At 33.4% G+C, this 20,205-nt stretch overlaps 2 protein-coding genes and 1 non-coding gene across 20 annotated transcripts in view; 1 reads left to right on the plus strand and 2 right to left on the minus strand.

The window, feature by feature from the left end:
* The window catches only part of Msp300 (Muscle-specific protein 300 kDa), a 116,026-nt gene that overhangs the window by 81,950 nt on the left and 13,871 nt on the right, over window positions 1–20,205 (minus strand). For 7 of the 18 annotated variants that reach the window (XM_064354978.1, XM_064354975.1, XM_015983511.2 and 4 more), the window contains exons 1-2: window positions 4,086–4,612; window positions 3,586–4,012 (exon numbers count right to left, since the gene is read on the minus strand). The exons of 4 other annotated variants lie outside the window; for them this stretch is intronic. In XM_064354978.1, coding sequence (XP_064211048.1) covers window positions 3,586–4,012; window positions 4,086–4,373 — 715 coding nt within the window. In that variant the 5' untranslated portion in view covers window positions 4,374–4,612. Of the gene's footprint in view, window positions 1–3,585; window positions 4,013–4,085; window positions 4,770–20,205 lie in introns of those variants that run through there. 7 more of the 18 variants (XM_064354976.1, XM_064354970.1, XM_015983521.2 and 4 more) reach the window with 4 other exon arrangements.
* LOC103312477 (uncharacterized) lies at window positions 9,547–10,544 on the minus strand. The gene is made up of 2 exons (XR_010333103.1): window positions 10,257–10,544; window positions 9,547–10,201 (listed from the first exon to the last, which is right to left on the minus strand). It is a non-coding gene; the product is annotated as an uncharacterized LOC103312477 (transcript).
* On the plus strand, window positions 14,149–19,117 carry LOC656557 (serine/threonine-protein phosphatase 2A 65 kDa regulatory subunit A alpha isoform). The gene is made up of 4 exons (XM_963082.5): window positions 14,149–14,337; window positions 14,384–14,764; window positions 14,812–15,006; window positions 17,513–19,117. The coding sequence occupies exons 1-4, from the start codon at window positions 14,275–14,277 to the stop codon at window positions 19,094–19,096; spliced, it is 2,223 nt and encodes a 740-aa protein (XP_968175.3). The 5' UTR covers window positions 14,149–14,274; the 3' UTR covers window positions 19,097–19,117.

A 20,205-nucleotide genomic window follows, 5' to 3' on the forward strand; every position in this document is an offset into this window, starting at 1 on the left:
GATTGTTTAAGAGCTCCCCGATTTTACGATATTTTTTTAAATCGAGCAAAATACTCACAAATTGGTTCTACATTCTGGTAAATGTAGTTTTTTCATCAAAAAACGTTCTTATTTTAAAAAGAATTTAATGTTTTGCACAAATTTTCATCAGGTTTTTCCATTAACTGGACTTTTTCCCTTTCATAAATGGTAAATGAAGACTTATGGAAAAAAATCATCGATTCAGAAAATCACCAAATTAGAGGAGTGCTAGCTTTGAATGTTTCAGCATTACTGGTAGTATTAAAAACTTCCTAATTTTAAATGATTTTTCTTGGATGTATGCAGAAAACAAAAGTAGGTTCTAAGCTTAATTTTTCAACTTGTTTTGTTCTATTAGCTGATTTTTTCAAAAAGCAAAACTTCTTTGGATAAAATGTTATTTTTACAAAAATTAAAAAACATGGTTTGACTTATTGTCCTTTTTGCTAAATTGATGCTAGAAGACGAAAAATTTAAATTGTATATTCAATAAGATCCATAGTTATAGAAATTGTTACTTGCTATAAAAAAAGTGTTATACAGGCTGAATCTTCTACGACTAACATTAGTAACTCCAAATCGATCATTCTGAGTTCAACTAAATTATTTTTAAAAAATTGAGCTTCCGGAGCTTCGAGAAATTGGCGAACTTGAAAATTTAAATAATAGCCACACATTTTTATTGATTTTTGAATTTTAAAGAAAAGAAAATGTACACAGTTTCTGGTACTTATCTGTCATAGTTTTTGACATATCTCATTTTTATTATTAATTTTTTTATTTACAGGAGGTTATTTAAAATATCACAACCCCTAAACCCTTTGCGTTCAAAATTCAAAGCTAATATAATTTTTTCGAAATATTCATCATAAAACAGCGATAACTCAGTTTTTTCAAATAGAACGGAGATGTTTTCTTAACGGCAATCAAAAAAACATCTACATTTATGGTAACTTCTATTTTTACGACTATAGATATTTTTTAGTTTTTGAAATAATCACAAAAGCGGATTTTCCTTTGTAACTTTCATCGTTAAACAAGTAAATAGTCAACAAAATAGTCAACAGTCAACAATTGTCAAACTTTAATATTTTATTTAGTTTGTGGCTGGTACATTATCGAATAAGCAGTAAAACAATAATACGAGTATTTAATTATAGTTTATTAATTTATTTAATTTATTAATTATTAACTTAATGAAATAAGTAAATTAACTCAGTTTGCCACCAAATTTTGAACTTCTTAAGCTTAAGTTCCGTTTTTTGCGATTATTTCAAGATGACTGTGAGAGAGATATAAAAGATGTTGACAAGAGTCTCCATAAAAATCTATGTTCTTTTGATTGTCATTGAAAAAAACAAGATCATTCTATATGAAAAAACTGTATTAAGATCATTTTTGACCTGACCTTACCTTACCTGACCTGACCTGACCTGACCATACCCGACCTGACCTGACCATCATTTTAAAAATAGTTGACAGGTGATAATTCCGAAAATTTCAAAAAACTCTTCAAAATTTTGGTTATCCAATGCAAAAAGAATTATTTACTTATTGTAAGGGGTTCAAGAGATGTGATATTCTAAATGAACTCGTAGAAATAAAAATTTGTATAAAAAAATTGATAGACATGGTGTTTCAAGTTATAGTGCCAGTGAAAAAATAAATACTTCTAGCTGTTCAAAAGAAAAAACTTATATCGCAAACGATAGAGTTTCTAATTCAATTTTGATGCTCTAACTTTATCCCAATTATCATAGTATGAGCGTGAAATGCAAAAAACTGCATTAAAAAATTTTTGTTTTCAAATTATTGCAATCTTTTTTATAATAAAATTCCTCCTATTTTTTAGGTAAAAATTCCGAAATTGAAACAGCAAAAAATCCAAAACGTTTTGAGCAAATACATTTTTAATTAGATTTAGACCATTTAGACCAAAAAAATAGTATTTTATCTTAGTCATAAAAATTTGTACTGTCATTACTTGTCAAACTAAAAGTAATGATTTATCACTTAAAAATGCCCTTTCAATACTCCATTGAAGAGAAACTCTAAATAGGTGTCAATCGTGTAACTCTTGGTGCACCTCAATGTTATAAAAAAAGTATGACACTCACAACTAGGGTACAGTCGAATTCATAAAAAACTATTACAGCCTATGATTACAACAAATTATCATTTCAACATTTTCATGTAGTTTGTTGTACTATTTTTTTATAAATGCTATAGTAAATTTTACTCAATTTCAAAACGCGAATTCGAAAATGTAATATGGTTACTATTTAAAACTTTAAAGTTGGCGCCAATTGCTGAATATTCCGGAAATTCAGCCATTTCGAAAATAATTTAGTTAGACTCAAAAAGGTGGATTCGGGTCGTATACAAAATTTTAAAGCTCTATAGCTTATAGTTAAAAAGTTTCTAATGTACGCCCTAAAAGAATCACCCTGTATATATGCAAGGAAACATAACTCTTTTAACTTTAGATTTTTCTTATCAATGCAAAACCAATGCAATTTCAATAAATTAAGCACGCAGGAAACATTTCAAGAAATTATTAATTAAAATTGAAACATTTTAATTGAATATAAAATATCCCACAATTTTCTTAGAATAATCTCCCGAAGTTATCTAACAAACTTGAAGACGCTCCTTAGAATTCCAATTCGTAGGTTGTCAAAAAAATATAAAGCATGAATTTTGCAAGCAAACATTCTTTGAGCAATATTCACGTAATGGGATTTTCATCTGTTATCCTCAACATAAAATGGTATTTAAGAAAAAGAGCTTTTGTCAATATGGAAAGCCATATAAGTTCGTCGTAACAAATACACTTGTTTGTACTCAAAATAAAACCTATTTATAGTCTAGCATGTTACTGATACAATAATAGATTATTATTGCCATTCCATCAAAGACAATAAAAAATACTTGCTAGGTATCGCAAAAGGATAAAAAACAATAAAATGGCTGCAGAAATTAGAAACTGCACTATAATTTCCTAATTGCAGTATACTTTGTACCTGTTTTAGTTTCGCATTACATTAAGCTAATAAATAAAGTATTTAAAAAAATGAATAAACGGAATAAATTTGCAACAATTATGCAAACGAAATGGTTAAAATTGTCTAATTTTAGAAATGATGAAAATATTGATTTAGGAGGAAGTGACCTCAACCTTCATTCTTAAAAAAAACACAAACATTCACCGACGCTGTTTTAAATAACAAATGGCAAAGTATTCAGCGGCGCCTCTGCCTCTAATTAACTCTATCAACAAATTACACCTTCTGTGCATCCACATAATTGATTGTTTGGCGCCGACACTCCGTGTCTCAGTTTAGGCGAATGCCCAAACACCTGATGACCGTGGTGACATAACCGTTGCTGTTACCCAATAATCGCTTAAAAATGTTTGTATACTCATTAACAATTGTCGGCGATTGGTAGATAGCTCTAGTGTTACGTTGCGTTTTAAAAATAGACGCATCGAATTAGCATTAATTAAGATTTTTACAGGGGTACTGTGTTGTAAACAGTGGCTATAAAATGTCAAACCCTGACCTCTAATACTAGCGATATGCTCGTCGTACTGACTCTTGCTGCGGACGTACTCCAGTTTACTGGAACCACTTTGAAAACTCTGAGTCCTGTACTCGCTGTACCATTCCGAACTAGAACTAGTCACTTTGCTACTATTGCTGGCATTGTCCCATTCGTCTCGATTGAGTCGCTCTCTGGAGGGCGTCCTCCTCAGACTCTCCTCGGAGGGAAAACGCCCCGTCAGACTCGAAATGCTCGAAGTTTTCGAGCTCGTCGCCAAATTCCCGTTCGATTGGGTCAAGTAGGCCGAGTCCTCCAGCAGCAGCTCCTCGGAGGGCGTCCTGCTGCTGACGGTCCGGACCGACTTTCGGACGGTAACTTTTTCGAACTTGACGGTCTTCACGCCGGAGCCCAAGTCCCCCTCCTCGGTGGTGGTCGTGACGGTCTCCTGTCAAAAGGGCCAACAGGTGAGTATGACGTCAAGCCCCTCCCATCGGCAATTCAAAAAATCGAAAACCTGCCTGGATGCTGCCGTCCGGGCGCACTTCGTGGGTGTGCACCACATGTCTGGGGGTGTGCCGGAGCGCCACCGGCTCCAGGCGGCCGCGCTCCGCGTTCCGGAGCCGCTCCTCGGCCAGCCGCCGCTCGAACTCCTCGACGTCGACGCTGCTCACCGTCTCGACGACGCCGGACTTGCCCCCGGACCACACTTTTTCGAAGAAACTAACGCGCTCCCGGAGCCGCTGGCCGGGCGGGGTGGTCGGACTGTCCGGAGGCCGCTTGGGCTCCTCTTTGTCGGATGCACTCATGGTGGCGGTTTGTTGTTCCACGCATCTGTCATCGGTGGTTGGGAAATTCGGTTTTAATCCGTATAGAGTTTGCGTTGTCGCGAGTCGCGAGACCGTTCGATACTGAAGTGAACATGAGTGGAAGGACGAGACTCCGGGCACACGGAGCGAATGGACTTCGTCGGACGGAGTCGAGGCGATGGTGGCGGGGAATACCACTAATGCGTTTTAAAATTTTTCCAAATTCTTGTGGAAACTGACCAAAATTTTCATAAATTAAATTCGAATCGCTCCAGATAATCGTAGAGGTACATGTAAAAGTATCAGGTAGTGTGCAGTTACCTGAGTTTTTGCAAGATTTTGGTAAACACGCATCGCCTTATTTGTTTTTATCAAAACGTAACCGATACCTTATCTGCTGCGTCGGTATTTTCAAAGGATTTATAATCAGACTGAAATCCCCAATTTTTATTAAATCACATACTTATTTGATTTACAATCTGTTAAGTAAATAAAAAACGATTTGATGCAACGCAATAACTGAATTAAGATCGAGCTCATAGATTTTCAATTTTTTTTAATCTTGGTGATTTGTAAAAGCTATGGTCACTTGCAATTAACTAAAATTAACCAACATATTAGAAAATTGTGTGTAAAAACTGCGATTATTGTGGTTAATGGTTTAAGAGGGTCCCGTTTGGAATAGGTAGGTGCCGAAGTTTATTGGCATGACATTTTTAGATTACCCGAGTGTACACATTCGTGTACCTGCACTGAATATGTATTTTCAAACGTTTGCAAGTATTACCATAACCACTTAGGCATAAGAAATTTTTTATGCTGTTGATGATTTATATTCCACCCTTTGTTTATTATTCTCAAAGTTAGTGTTGTCTTTTATTATTTTTTATAACTTACTATTCGTAATACATACTATATCCCATTTCAGTTTATAATAGAAGTTTGTAACAACGCATTTGAATTTCTTGGAGTGAAATGGAGCACAAATTAAGTTTTTCTGGTAGGTTTTCTTGGCTCAAAATTTGCCACTTTTCTTATACTTATACCTATCTATCTTTACTTATAGTTATACTTATACTTATACTTTATACTTATACTTATACTTATACTTAATAAAATAGAATATTAGTAAAAAAACTAATATTAAGGTCTCGTTTTTGAGGAGTGGTATTATCTACTTAAAGTAAGTTAGTTAGTACACATTTTTTTCTACTTTGGTTTTATAAATTGTTCATTGTGAAAATGTCATCAGTCATACTGTAATTTAGTGATCTGTCAACAGCGTCAAGTCGTTTATTGATAACGCCCGAATAATTAACAAAATTAAGAAAAATAGTTTGAACTGATTAGAAGACCTAACTGTGGCACTCATTTTATTGGAACACTCCTTCATCGTGCTCCAAAACCATTTGTGCCAATTCTGAACGTCTTATAAAACTTGTATAATAATATACTATTGCAATTTTGGGAGCAATGGAATTATTCAAAAAATCTCGCACTCGAATGATTGTAGGAACTTTTTTTAGATTACGATATAAATTACAAGTATTCCTAACACATAACACAAATAACACATAAAATAATTACTCGTATTTTAAAACAATGAAGCTTTAGATTAAATAAAATTAGCCCACTTCTGCACTTGTTAGCTTCACTTATCAATATGATTTTTTCGTCCAAAAAATATAGTATAGCAACATAACTGGGAAATGAAGTGCCTAAATATTTATTTTTCATGAAAACTTAAAACTTCAAGTTTAATCAATAAATTACCAATTTATAATTTTGATATTCTTTGGAATCTACCTGAAATCTTTTGAAAGTATGAAGGTTCCGTCAGAATTTCTTCTTGTTTTATTTCTGTGAGGAAACATAAAACATAATAATTATAATTCACAATAGTTTTATTAAAATTGCATAAAAATGCATTTATATTTTGTAGATGCAAAATTTTTGCAATTATTATTAAACATAGTAGCTTATTTACCAATATGACTTATCGGTCGGTAATTTCAAAGAAGTTGTAATTAACATGAAAGCTTCAACTTTTTTAAATAACATGTTTATTTAGTTTGCAAGTCGTTTATAAATAAAAGGCATTGGCTAGCCGATCACCGGCGGTACTTTTAGTTTAAAGAGAAAAGACCGTCTTTCAGCCTAATTATCTTACCGCCAAAAATCTTATTTTACTTGCCAATCACAGTGACATGTAGTAGGCACTGCCGATTGGCAGTGTTTACATAAAATATCAAATACCGGCAAAAAAATGGCATAATCTTATTTTGTACATTTCCGTGTTTACTCATGTGAAACTTAAACTATGTACAATGTGTTCAAAAATGGCTGTTCATCAAGTTGACTATAGAATTCAAATTCAATGTGCCGCTTCGGCCAAAAGACTATTGTAGTTTCTCAGTCAAATCTTCGAATTAGATTTTTACTCACTTTTTGTATTTTTAGGCAAAGTTCTTTCAAGTGTAGGGTTTGTCTTGATTTGTGTTTTATATTTTCGGGGTTTTTGTTGTGTATCCTTCGTTTTTGGATCCAAAGCCTTTTTGCATTATTTTGACGGATCTGTCACTTTAATGGCATTCACAATTTAAATTAAGCGGCACATTACGTTCAAATTTCATAGGTAACTTGATAAGCAACTATTCTTGAACAGATTGTATTAACATAATAATAATATTTTGCAAAATTCTTATTTATTATTTCTGTACCCATAGGCAGGTACATGTTTGAGTACGTTCTTTTTTCCAAATTTTAATTAAATTTGCGAAACTTTTATTGAAAAATTACAAATAGAAAAAATGTTTAATTTGTTGAGCTCTGTTTTACCTTTTAAAATTAACACACGTATTTCTGATATTTCTGTATGTGATCGTTTCCCAAGAACAAGATTTTTGTATTTTTTTTTGTTTCCTTTTTGAGTTGTACTCTTTTTTTAAAAGCAATCCACCATGAAACATTTTTTTACAATAAGCAGAATCCGGATCCTTAAAATACCTAAGTTAAAATTCAAGGAACTGTAGAAACAAAAATACAAAAAACATAAACTTCATTTTCAAATCATAATCACATTATTTATAGCACTTTACCTTTTACTAATTATTATTTTCGAAAAACATATAGTATAAACAAAAACACCGCTCAAAGTATAATTAAAAACATTTACTACAATGAAAATTAAAACTAATTACCTTATTTAAAAAAAACACTATTATGATAGAAATTCGGACAGGAATCATAGGTATACAAGTCTGTAATAAAAAAATAATATGTACTTTGAGGAAAACACAAAGCACAATAATTTATAATAAAAATTAATAAATATAAATATATAATTTATATATATATATATATTTACTATATATATTAATATATATATATATATATATATATATATATATATATATATACATATTTCAAATTTTCTTATTTTAATATCGAATTTCAAAAATGCAATGCCATGTAAATTACATGTAATCAAGTCTATGTATACTTACAACTAAAGGGGACAATTACTTTTAAAAAAATCTACGTATTTGTAAGTCCTGATGGTGTAACTTGTAAAATTTCAAGTTAAAAATTATTATAAAATTAAACTTGTTTACGAAAAAACGCCCAACTTATTATTTCAGGAAACAGCCGTTTCTTAAGATAAATTAATTGATTAATTAAAATATCAATTTTAAGTGCGTCCACATTCCTTGATCCAAATTTGCAAATTTTCCCCAAAATGACGTTATTCGGGTCAATTATTGCCCAAAAAAACCCAATTCAATACCCTAGACAAAATATCAAAAACGCCCGAAATTTCACAACAAAACATAATTGCATCTGTTTAGCAGTCAGAAAGCGTCACCTTGATACCCAAGGTCGTCCAAATCAGCACCCAACAAAGTGCACTTTATGTGTATTTACTATTAACACAATTTCTTTGATTAATGATCCTGCCGAGAACCAGTTTTCCAATAGGATTATTTAACAGCAGTCATCAACGACAATAAAATCACAAAAAACACTGTAGGCGTTTATTTGCATCATCCACTAAAATTAAACGCAGAAATCGATCCCCTAAGTGACCGCTGACCCACTAACTGAGGGGCGCGTCAGCGCCCCTTATTCCACCGAATTTATGCAAATAACCGGAAGCGCACATGTAGTGTGCGAGAAGTGGGTCAGTAGTCATTACGTTAAGCAGCCAGTCATGAAAAAAGTGAAAATAACCGAGACTTATCGAGTTATAGCCATGTAATCAATAGCCGATTTTTCGGAGCGCGGTTAACGACCGACGAGACACTCGCTCGAAAAGCGCATCAAAGTTCAGCACGCGAGCATGCAAACGATGACGTGAATTTTCGTAAATTAACAAAAAATCAGTGAAAGTTGGGACCTCGACGCAAAGATCGGTGTCAAGGCTGAATATGTTTCGGATGAGGCGATAGACCAGACGAGGACGTCTGCACTAATTCGTTGACGCGTTTATGCGATTTCCGAGCCACTTAAAAACCATCTTATGGGACTTTAATTGGCCGACGACGAAAATCAAGCAACCCTACACCCGATTATTTTCGAATTGTTTGCTGAACGATTGACCGATATAGCCGTGAAATCAGTGCGCTAAATCTGATTCATCAGTGGATTTGTATTTATTAATATCCAGTTTAATTCGTTTGAGGTTTGAAAATAAACCGCTTTTTCCGATTCGTTGCTTCCAATAAGAGATTAGGATCGCGGTTTGCGCGCTGGTAACGCGATAAGATCATTTGCACGCCATCTACCACCGAACGCTATCACTGGTCGTATTGTGGCTTTGCGAAAGAATCGAATTATTCGGCCCGAACGGACCGAAAATAGATCGTTTGACACAAGACAACACAGAACAGTAAAGGTTAAGAAGTGATAATTCCCTAGTAAATCACTGGCAACACGAGAATACAGCGCCTCTGGTGCTGAAGTGCGTTACTACCACGGTAAAGCGCCACGTTTGAATAAATTCCTTTTATATTCTGTTTTTTATTATTTTTATCTTACAAGTTTTATTGCAAATTGTTTAAAATAAAAAAAAATATTTTCATTTTAAACGAAATGAAAACATTTTATATTTATTTTAAACAAAATTTGCAATGAAACTTACAAAAAAAGTTGTTTTGGGGTAATAAAACACAGATTTTGTTAACATTTTTATTGTACACTTGAGTAACATAACAAATTAAATTTTTCAAAAAATTAAAGTATTGTATTATTTCTTAATTATACAAAAATTATCAAAAAATTAAATCAGTTAGTGTTGGCATGTTTTGCCTGTCTGCTCCAGACTTAAAACAAAATAAGGCCTTCTTTGCAATGACTTTTACCTTGTCTGTCAGCAAACAGTTGCCCACGCTACGACCACGAGGAGGTACATGCAGTGCACTGACACACTCGAGCGCAAATAAGAAACTTAAAAGTAAATTCTGAAATACCCTAAATCGAGAAAACGCCAAAATTTTGAACTTACAGGATCCTCAATTTTGCAGGCATTCCTCCACAATTCGTGAAGCTTTAGATTCTTAGGGAAGGTGAAGAAATGCTTGTTGGCATGTCCTTTGTTGGGAACATAACCACTGGTGCATCCGGGGTATTTGCAGGAATATTTGCGATAACCAGCCATGACTAAAGTTCGCTTGAGTAGTAGAAATCAAAAATCCGTCACTCCAGCCCAGAGACCAATGCCTTTAAAATAGAAAGAAACACCAATCAAAAAGATGAGGTTATATTAACAAAACAAGAGATACTTATCTTTTTGGTCGGCGCTCAACACCAGGAATTGACTCACTAACGAACTGTAATCAGAATTTTTGCTTTGATTAAACGATGAAACAAATAATTGCTACATACTTCCGGTAACACGTTGAACGATGAGTGACAAAACAACACTTTTGGCGCGATATTTTCGGCGCGATCTTTTTAGCGATCTGCGCGCAAGCGTAGATGTCATTGTTACGTCAAAAAATATAATTTAATGAAATCCCTAATAAATACGCGCTTGTTTTAAAATAAGCAGTCGTCATTGGTCGTCCCTTTTCATCTCCCCGGGAGTGCAAAACCCCCCTGGCCTATACTCTCGTGTTGCCAATGCGCGTATCCCACTTTCACCCCCATGCAAGACAAGTTTCAACAGCTGAAAATACGATATTTACATATGTTGCAGTAGAGACGATTATGCAACATTTTCAATAAACAGGACCATCTTATTCATCTGGCTTAAAATAGCGCAATGGGGGCATAAGACATGACAATAAAAGTAAAAAAACAAATAGTGGAACTTATTGGTTCCCCTTTCAAATGATTTTACGACGCTGATTTGCTTTATTATTGCTTTGACTCAAATGGCTACAAAGGGAGTTCCGCTAAAAGGAAATCATTGAATTTTTAACAAGAGATTGATCAAATTTACAAGAAATGCTCCTGAAATTTAATTTAGATGAAATTTTCTCTCTACAAGTCTACCTACAAATAGAACATTGTGTTTTAAAACTTTAGCATTTTAGTTTATTTGGAGGGTTTTTGTCATTAAATTCGACCCCAAAGATGATAATACAGGTGTTCCAACGATTTGAAAATGTTGACAATTGATCTGAAAAGTTAAGAAAATTAACCTTTTTTTAGGTAATAACCTCTTGATACAACTAAAATTAATTTCAAGCGTAGGAATGCAGCTACAAAGTAGCTACAACACAAACTTGTGTTTTTTTAAATGGAACACCCTAAACTTGATTGCATTTTTTGATGTAGCTTTTGATACTGATGTTTATAAGCTAAGTTGTTAATGATTGGTTTTGCTTAGTTTTTGAAGTAATTTGATTTTTTTTATGAAAACAAGTTTTATAAAAAAATATTACATAAAAACTAAGAATGATAGAAGAGTAAGACTTTCACCATTTTAAAGAAAAAAGTTCAAATATTCTGCATTCAAGAAAATAAAAAATTAAGAATTTTGTTGCCAGTTGAATAATTTAAAAGATTTAAATGGGACACCTTATATACTTAGTATTTTTGAATCTAAAAAACATTTAAGTTGTCTCTCTTCATTAAAAACAGTTAAGTGTTTTTTCTAATTACTCACAAGATATTTAACTAGTAAGTATTAAAAAAAACAAAAATAATAACTATTGTTTCAGTAGTTTAAAAGCAAAATTTTTAGCTTTTACAGTAAAACCTCTCAACAACGGACACCGGTGGAGAATCATTAATTGTCCGTTGTGGAGAGGTGTCCACTAATAAGAGGTGAACAATTTTAAATAAATATTTTTAAGCATTATTTCATAAAATGCCCACCAGACATATTCATATTTAAAACAGCAGCAAAAATATATTTTACAAAAAAATGTTTTACTCGTACGCAGAACTCTTGAATAAGTGAAATATGTATGTTACATGGATTAAATATGTTTTGTATAGCTTTAGGTGTATTTAATTCTTTCAATTTTTTGATCTGTAAAAACATTTTGTTATGAAACTTTTTATACTTACGTAGGTCTGTTATAACTTATAACTAAAAGTCTTTTTAAAATAAAATTAGGATTATTAAAGAAGGAAATAAGCAGATTTTTTACTTAAAATATTCAATTTGGTTGTTTTTAGGCGCCATGTTTTTTATAATAATTTTTTACATGATACATAATGTCAGCTATTTTTTAACACGTTCAAAAATTTAAACAGCAGGAGTTTACTGAGGTTCTAAGGCAAATTTTCGCTTTATCACAATTGTTTTCAGCAATTTTTAATTCTGGATTTTCGGTATATAATTTTTCATCCACTTTTACAAGGCTCACTGTTTCGGTTTGTCCGTTCTAAGAGATAAATTTATATGACATTATGGTAAGTGGGATTTTTTTTGTTTGTGTCCGCTATACAGAAGGTCTGTTGTAGAAAGGTTTCCTTACATTATTTTTCAATGCTTCTGCTACGTTCCAACAAAAATGTCTGTTGTAAAGAGGTATCCATTAAGGGAGGTTTTACTGTAGTAACTTCGATGTTACCCTTAGACCATTATTCATCATTTATTACAGCGTATTATCTTAAATTTTTAATATTTATGGAGAATAACCGTATTCGCAGCATTTTGAAAAATATGGAGCAGAGTGTAAACTGGGAAAAGGTTTGAATTTTTTTAAACGTAGTTTAAGACATAATTTTTGCATTATTTTTAATTTTTTTCTTAATATTTTTCTTGCATCTTTAGCCGTATCCGCAACGTTTTAAAAAATACGAGACGAAGCACAAATTTTAAATTTTTAATTTTTTTTCTCATGTTTTTTCATGAAAATTTTAGTCGTCAGGGTTTCTCAGTCTATCAAGAGGACAAAGCTCAATATTTCTGCGTTTTTCTCGAAGTAATTACTAATTAGTGAATTGGTTAGATTTAAGTTAATTTAAAACGCTTAAAGCGCCCTCATGTTTAGTGTGTCGTACTACTTTATTGCCTTCAGAAAAACCAGCGATTTTGTATTTAGTTTCGTCTCCTAAGGTATAGTTCTCCTTAGTTTAAGCTAAACCGTACCTTGACTGCCGCTTAAATAGCGCTTAACATTATAAAAAATAATTTAAATTCACAATTTGAAAATGGATCGATGAGTAATTGCGTTTTTCTTAATTTTTATGATGAAAAAATTAGTTCGATTAATTCAAAAACATTTTTAACGAAATAAAATTCAATACGCCTTTGGTATATATTCAATATTGCCAAAATAGAGATGAAGGCGGAATAGAACCTAGATTAGATAATGGTATGGGTCATGAACTGATGAAGCTGTGATAAAGACAGAAAATGGGCAAATTTTTGCAGTGCCACATAACAGTGAAGTTATTGATCTTCGAAATAATAATTATCGTGCTAAATTATGAAACTTTAATCGTTTAATAGTTTTTAATTTTTTTATTAAATAACATTGTAGAACACATAAGCAAGATTTATCAATTAGCTAAATAAACGTCCATAGCAGTACTTTTAAAAACTTTTGTTAAGTGTTACCCATAAGCCGAACCGGTGCAGTTAGGGCTAAGTAATTGGTAGAGATTTAAGTTTAAAGCTTCCCTTTTAAAGTTGTGAAAGCTCCAATTTTCTAGAATTCTTAGACTTTGTGAAATAATTAAAAAAAAATTAATTAAAAAATGTGTTTTCGTCAAAAAAATCAAATTATTTAAAAAATTAAGCAAATGGACCAATACAAATATAGATCAAGCTCATTAGTAATTAAAGCTACGTCCAAAAATGCAATAAAATTTATTTGCTCGGTTTATAGAAGCGTCATTAAATTAATACTCAATTAAATGTATGATTAACTGATCACATGACCAAAATGAATCAAATTGATTGGTCCATTCGCGTTGTTAACTTTTAACAACGTGTTAAATTTTAACGAAGTATTCTACAAGCCGGCCCATAGTGTTCCATTTAGAAAGAAACATAAGTTTGTATTGTAGCTCATTTCTGTATTTTGAAAATTTTAAGTGATGTAGCCTTTTGAAAAAAAAATTATTATTTTCCAAATGTTTAAAGGTCAATAATGGAATTTTTCAACTCACTGGGACAGCCTGTATAAATGCAAGGTTACCATTTTTTTAAAGGTAGAAGAAAAACTGTAATAATTAGGTGACTGATAAAGAAAAACAAACAAATAAAATTTCCCTCGTGATCACGTTAAGTCTACACCTTCTGTAAACACCATTTCCAAATAAACTTTTATAACTGTAAAAAGCGTTAATTTCTCAACCCGCCTTCTCCCAATTTACCGATCACTCTGATCAAACCAACGTCATATCTTATCCGTGATATGATAATAAATAAATCATCATCGCAACAACACTTTACAACTTCTTCAAAGTCACAGTGTCAATGTAAAAAACCAGCAAAATGGACGAAATCCCGACCGAAATCAGCATTTTCAAAGACGCCATCATGGACGACAACGTTTTGGTAAAAATCCGCCCAAAAGTGCTTTAGGTGTGACCCGAGATTTCAGATTCAAGTGGATGCCATCAAACGACTGCCAGCTCTGGCCGCCACCATGGACGCGGAGCGAACCCGCGAAGAACTAATCCCGTGTTTGGCGAATTGCGTCGATGCATTGACGGATGAACCGAGTTTTAATCTGGCAGAACAATTGGAACGCTTAGTTCCGTTTGTAGGGGGGAAGGATCATGTGGGGATCCTTTTGGATATATTGGTGAAATTAGCCTGCGAAGATGAGTTGATAGTGAGGGAAAGAGCAGTGGAATCGATGAAGAACATCTGTGGAAGCTTGGATAAAGAGCAATGCGAAAAGTCGTTCTTTCCGGTGATTGAGGGCATGATTGCTAGCGATTGGTTCACGACGAAATGCTCAGCCGGTTGTTTGATAGCTGTACGTAGAAAAAAAAACAAGTAAACAAATTAATTTAAATTTTCCAGATGGCTTATGAGAAAATGTCACCGGAAAAGCAAGCAGAATTGAGGAACTTTTTCCGCAATTTGATCCAAGACGAATCGCCGATGGTGCGGCGTTCTAGTGGCACTAGTCTTATTGACTTTATTTCGGTACTTGACGAAGAAGTGATCAAATCGGAATTCGTTCCAGTCTTTGATAATCTGGCACAAGACGATCAAGTGAGTTTTGAGTAATAGTCCGGTCAAAATAGTAAAAATGTAGCGGTAAGCTTGCAAAAATTCGCATAGAGCTGAAAATTGGTACAGATCTCAGGTACATTATTACAAATAAAAATTGAAAAGTTCCCATAGATCCGACGTGTGCTAAAAAAGTTCATTCATTGTCAAAGGTCAAAAAGTAAACGGTAGGTCCAATCATGGAAAGGGTCACACAAAAGTTGTTCTTATATTTTTTTCCTACGAACCACCATTTGAAACATTGAAAATACAAATACACAGACCTACGTCGCCTATACAGACTGATTCTTTTACAAACTTTTTAACTTCTAATACAGGTAGAGCTTTAAAATTTTGTATACGATCCCAATTAACCATTCTGAGTTCAACTAAATTGTTTTCAAGGTGGCTGAATTTCCGGAACTATGAGAAATTGGTGCCACCTTTAAAATCTTAAATAGTAACTACCTATTTTTATTGCATTCCTGAACGGACTAAAATGTACCTTAATTGTTAGTACTTATCTGTCATAGTTTTTAAAGTACGTCAGTTTTTTTGTCAAAATTTTCATTTGCAGGGGTTCATTTAACATATTACGGCTCGTCAACCCTTTAAATATTTTTTTTGTATTTGTTCAAAGGGTGTTCTCAAGTCTTTAGAATTGTCAACTGTCAAATTGCAAGGTTACTATGATTTTTTTAAATTAATGATTAAAAAATCAATATAAAACATTTTTTTCGAATAGAATGACCCTGTTTTTTTAATGGCAATCAAAAGAACATCAATTTTTGTGCAGACTTTGAATAACATCTTCTATATCTATCTATTACAATTTTTGAAATAATCGAAAAAAAAAAACAAATTCTAACTCACTATTTTCATTTTTAATCGAGTATACTTTCGAAAAATACGATAAAATTGTGCCATTGCTTAAAAGAAATGTTAAATTTGTCCCATATTTTTACTCAAGAAGTTTAAAATTCGATGGCAAACTAACTGAGTTACTTTACATAATTTAGTAAGTTAGCATAAAGCATAATTAAATATTACTGTTTTGCTTCTTATTCGATAATAAACCAGTTAAAAACTAAATAGAATGTTAAAATTTCACAGTTGTTGACCATTTTGCAAGTTCTACTTGACTAACTTTAAAAATTACGAAGTAAAATCCGTTTTTTGCGATTTTTTTCAAAAACTGTAAGAGATAGGTATAAGATATGTTGATAAAAATTAGCATAAATATTATTGTTCTTTCAATTGCCGTTAAGAAAATAGGGTCGATCCATTTGAAAAAACTGAGTTATAGCCGATTTTTGATAACCATTTTGAAAAAATCATACCAGCCTTGAATTTTGACAGTTGATAATTTTGAAAATTTTAGAAGGTCCTTCGAAACTTCGGTTATCGAATGCGAAAAAAATTATTCACTTATCGCAAACGATTCAAGGGCTGTGAGGTTTCAAATAAACCCGTGCAAGAAAATTTTAACAAAAAATTGACATATATCAAAAACTATGACAGATAAGTACCAACAACTTGGGTAAACTTTGTTAGCTTGAAAAGGTGCAAAAATGCAATGTTACTATTTAAAATTTAAAAGTTGGCACCAATTTCTCGTAGTTCCAGAAGCTCAGTCATTTTGAAAATAATTTAGTTGAACTTGGAATAGTCGATTTGGAACATATACAAAATTTTAAAGTTCTAGTTGTATTAGAAGTTAAAAAATATTAGTTTAGGTAACATATCCATAAAACAAATTATACGATTCTGAGAAAACTCCACGATTTAATGTGGTTTAGTTTTATTATACAGAGTGATTTTTTATATGAGACACCCTGGATATCTAGAGAAATAAACAAAGTACTGTCTTTCCTGAATGGAATAACGCAAAAACGCTTTAAATTAATGAAAAAGAGTAAAATGCCAAGTTAAGCAAAAACTCCAAATAAACAATATTCTTTCCACTTACATTGATCACAAAATCCGCCCTGATTTCTAAAACGCGACTTTTTCGCGGTACAATGTGTGAACCCTTAAAACAACACTATCTGCACTTCCGTAACACTGGACCATATCGGTCATTTCAGGATTTGTGTGATTTTTCATAATCATGATCTGCTTGCTGACTCACAAATCAAAGCCGATCTAACAAACTAATATGCACCGTAATACGGCGCACCGGCGATAACACAAGTTTTTGCACCTTTTTTGCATTGTACGCGATAAGTTTTTCATTTCTCGATTCTTTTAAATGTAGTTACCAGTGGCGTACTCATCTTTTGTGCTTAAACTTTACATAGCATTTTTGTTTTCATGTGGGCGTATCGTGATGTTGCAAAATAGTCTGAAGACTCTCCAGTTTACAGAATATGAAGGAATTCAGACTCACCCTGTATTATGCACACGACCTGTACTAATTTTCAGCTCTATGCGAATTTTTTTAAACTGAAATGTTTTTTTTTTGGCCGGACATAAATAATAGAACACTTTTCATGATAAAAAATTCCAGGATTCTGTTAGAACCATAGCTGTGGATGTTGGAATCGCAATTTCCAAAAAACTGAAAGATTTTGAAGTCTATGAGTACTTACTACCAACTTTTAAACAACTCTCCGAAGACGAATCGTGGAGAGTCCGCCAAAGGATCGCTTTCGCGATCCACGAAATCAACAACTCTGAAAAAAACCGCGAAGAAATCACCAAAATTTACTCAAAATGCGTCAGCGACGAAGAGTCAGAAGTGCGAGTGTACGCGGGTAAAAACCTGTACAAATTCACCATCAACGTTTTGGAAACGTTCAAAAAGGAGGACGACTGGCAAAACAAATTCGAGAAATACTTCGAGGAGAACATCGCACGTGAAATCCACCTAATGCTACGAGACCCCAACGATGACGTCAGGTTAGCTCTCTCCACCAACATTCTGTCCTTAAGTGCGATCCTTCAGGACGATTGCTTCAACACCAACATTCTCCCCTTAGTGATTGACGCTTTGGAGAATGAAGAATTCATGCCGTTCAAGGAAAACATGCTCAAAAACTTAAACTCGCTCCCGACGAACGTGGACATCACCAAATCCCTCAAATCCATCCGGAGCGTCATTCAGAACTTAATCGAAAACTCGCAAATGCATTGGCGGACTCGCAGAAACCTCCTGGTCGCATTCATGCACATTTCCAAAACGGCAACCAGCGAATTCTTCGACCACAACTTGAAATTCTTCTACCAGTATCTTTTAAACGACCCCATTTACTCTATCAGACGAACCGCTCCGTTGATCCTCCCCCTGTTGGTCAAACAATTCGGAATGACTTGGGCCAAGGAATCACTTTTTCCGATTTTTGAACCGTTCTCATCAGACCCTCGTTACCTCTTCCGGTTCACAGCGCTCTTCGCGATTGAAGAACTGTTGGAACCGACCCTTGACTGTGATCGCGAAAGCGACGGCAAGGACGGGAAGTATTTAACCGATTTCAAGGAAATAATCCAACAGTCGGACAAATCAATAGAAACTCTGGCAAAAATCGTAAAACTGAACGACAAACTGTGCGCAAAGCTCGCTTCTTACGACTTCACCGAATGTTCCAACCCGCAGGACAATTTGAAGTTTTACGCCGAGGACACTTTGGAGAACTTACGGAAGGAGCAGAAGTTTGTGATTTTTTCGGTCAGTCGGGACGAACTCACCGATTGTTATTTGGAAGGTGTTCTACGAATGCTCGATCAAAATTTCATGCACGTTATCAAGGAACTACTCGAGGATTCGACCCAGAATGTCCAAGACCGTACCAAACAAACAGTGACGCTTGTTAAGCGTTTTTGTGGGAGAGTGAAACAAGAAGCGGACGAGGATTGGGTCCAGGAAGCTTTCAAACGGCTGAGTGAAGACGATTTGAAGAAGATTGAAGAAGAAGTAAATGCGGAACCGAGTGAAGAAAACGTCTCGGAATGCGAAACGATCGACTGTGAAATGGTGGAAGCAATAAGTGATGAACAAAATGAAAATAATGACGAACAAAATGAAAACGACGGTCAAAATAATAATAGTGTAAGCGATGAATGTGATGATGTACCTAAGGAAGATAAGAAATAAATAAGTGTGCTATAAATACTATCATTATTGTTTTTTATTTTTCTTGTTTTTGCTTTCGCTATCGCTGAACAATTTCTGACTAAGTACCCTGTACTTTAGCCTCACATTATTCTTAAACTTATCGGGGATAATCATCATCATAAGAATACAACACCTTCTTGGGTATTAAACACCCACTTGCTAAGTTAGATATCTGACATCTGTTATGCTAGACATGGACTAAACACAATTTTTGACGTGAAAATCCGACTAAAAACCTTCTCTCTAAAAAAACTAAAGTTTTTTTCAAAGACATAATGGATAAATTGCGTATTTAGTACGGGGAATTTAAAAAAGTAGTATTCCCTCTAATAATCAAAAAGATTTGCATTGCTTCATTTTTTCTTAAATACTATAAATTATCTTCAGTTGTGCTTATTGTTTTGACATAGTGTTTATAATTTTTGCCTAACATTTATGAATTTTTACTCTCGTTTCTACCTAACAATATTTTCTCCTAACATTTAATTTTTTGTTCAAAAATTACTGGTAGATGTTAAATAGACAAATCCATGAATTTTTTTTCACAAGAAAAAGCCCACAGGAAAAATGCCCACACCGAAAAAAACTCACACGGAAAAAATCCATACAGAAATGAGTCCACATACTGAGAAAAAAATCTCACATTGAAACCACCCCACGTTGAAAAAACCCACACAGAAATAAACCCACAAAGAAGAAAGCCCACCTAGGAAAAAGATTGAAGAAGAAGTAAATGCGGAGCCAAGTGAAGAAACCGTCTCGTAATGCGAAACGATCGATTGTGAAATGGTGGAAGCAATAAGTAATGAACAAAATGAAAATAATGACGAGCAGAATGAAAATGACGGTCAAAATAATAATAGTGCAAGCGATGAATGTGATGATGTACCTGAGGAAGATAAGAAATAAACAAGGGTGCTATAAATAATATCTTTATTGTTTTTTATTTTTCTTGTTTTTGCTTTCGCTATCGCTGAACAATTTCTGACTAAGTACCCTGTACTTTAGCCTCACATTATTCTTAAACTTATCGGGGATAATCATCATCATAAGAATAAAAGACCTACATTTTTTTGCATTTTTGCCAT

The sequence above is a fragment of the Tribolium castaneum genome, chromosome 2 (assembly GCF_031307605.1).
Source record: "Tribolium castaneum strain GA2 chromosome 2, icTriCast1.1, whole genome shotgun sequence".
NCBI lineage: Eukaryota > Metazoa > Arthropoda > Insecta > Coleoptera > Tenebrionidae > Tribolium > Tribolium castaneum.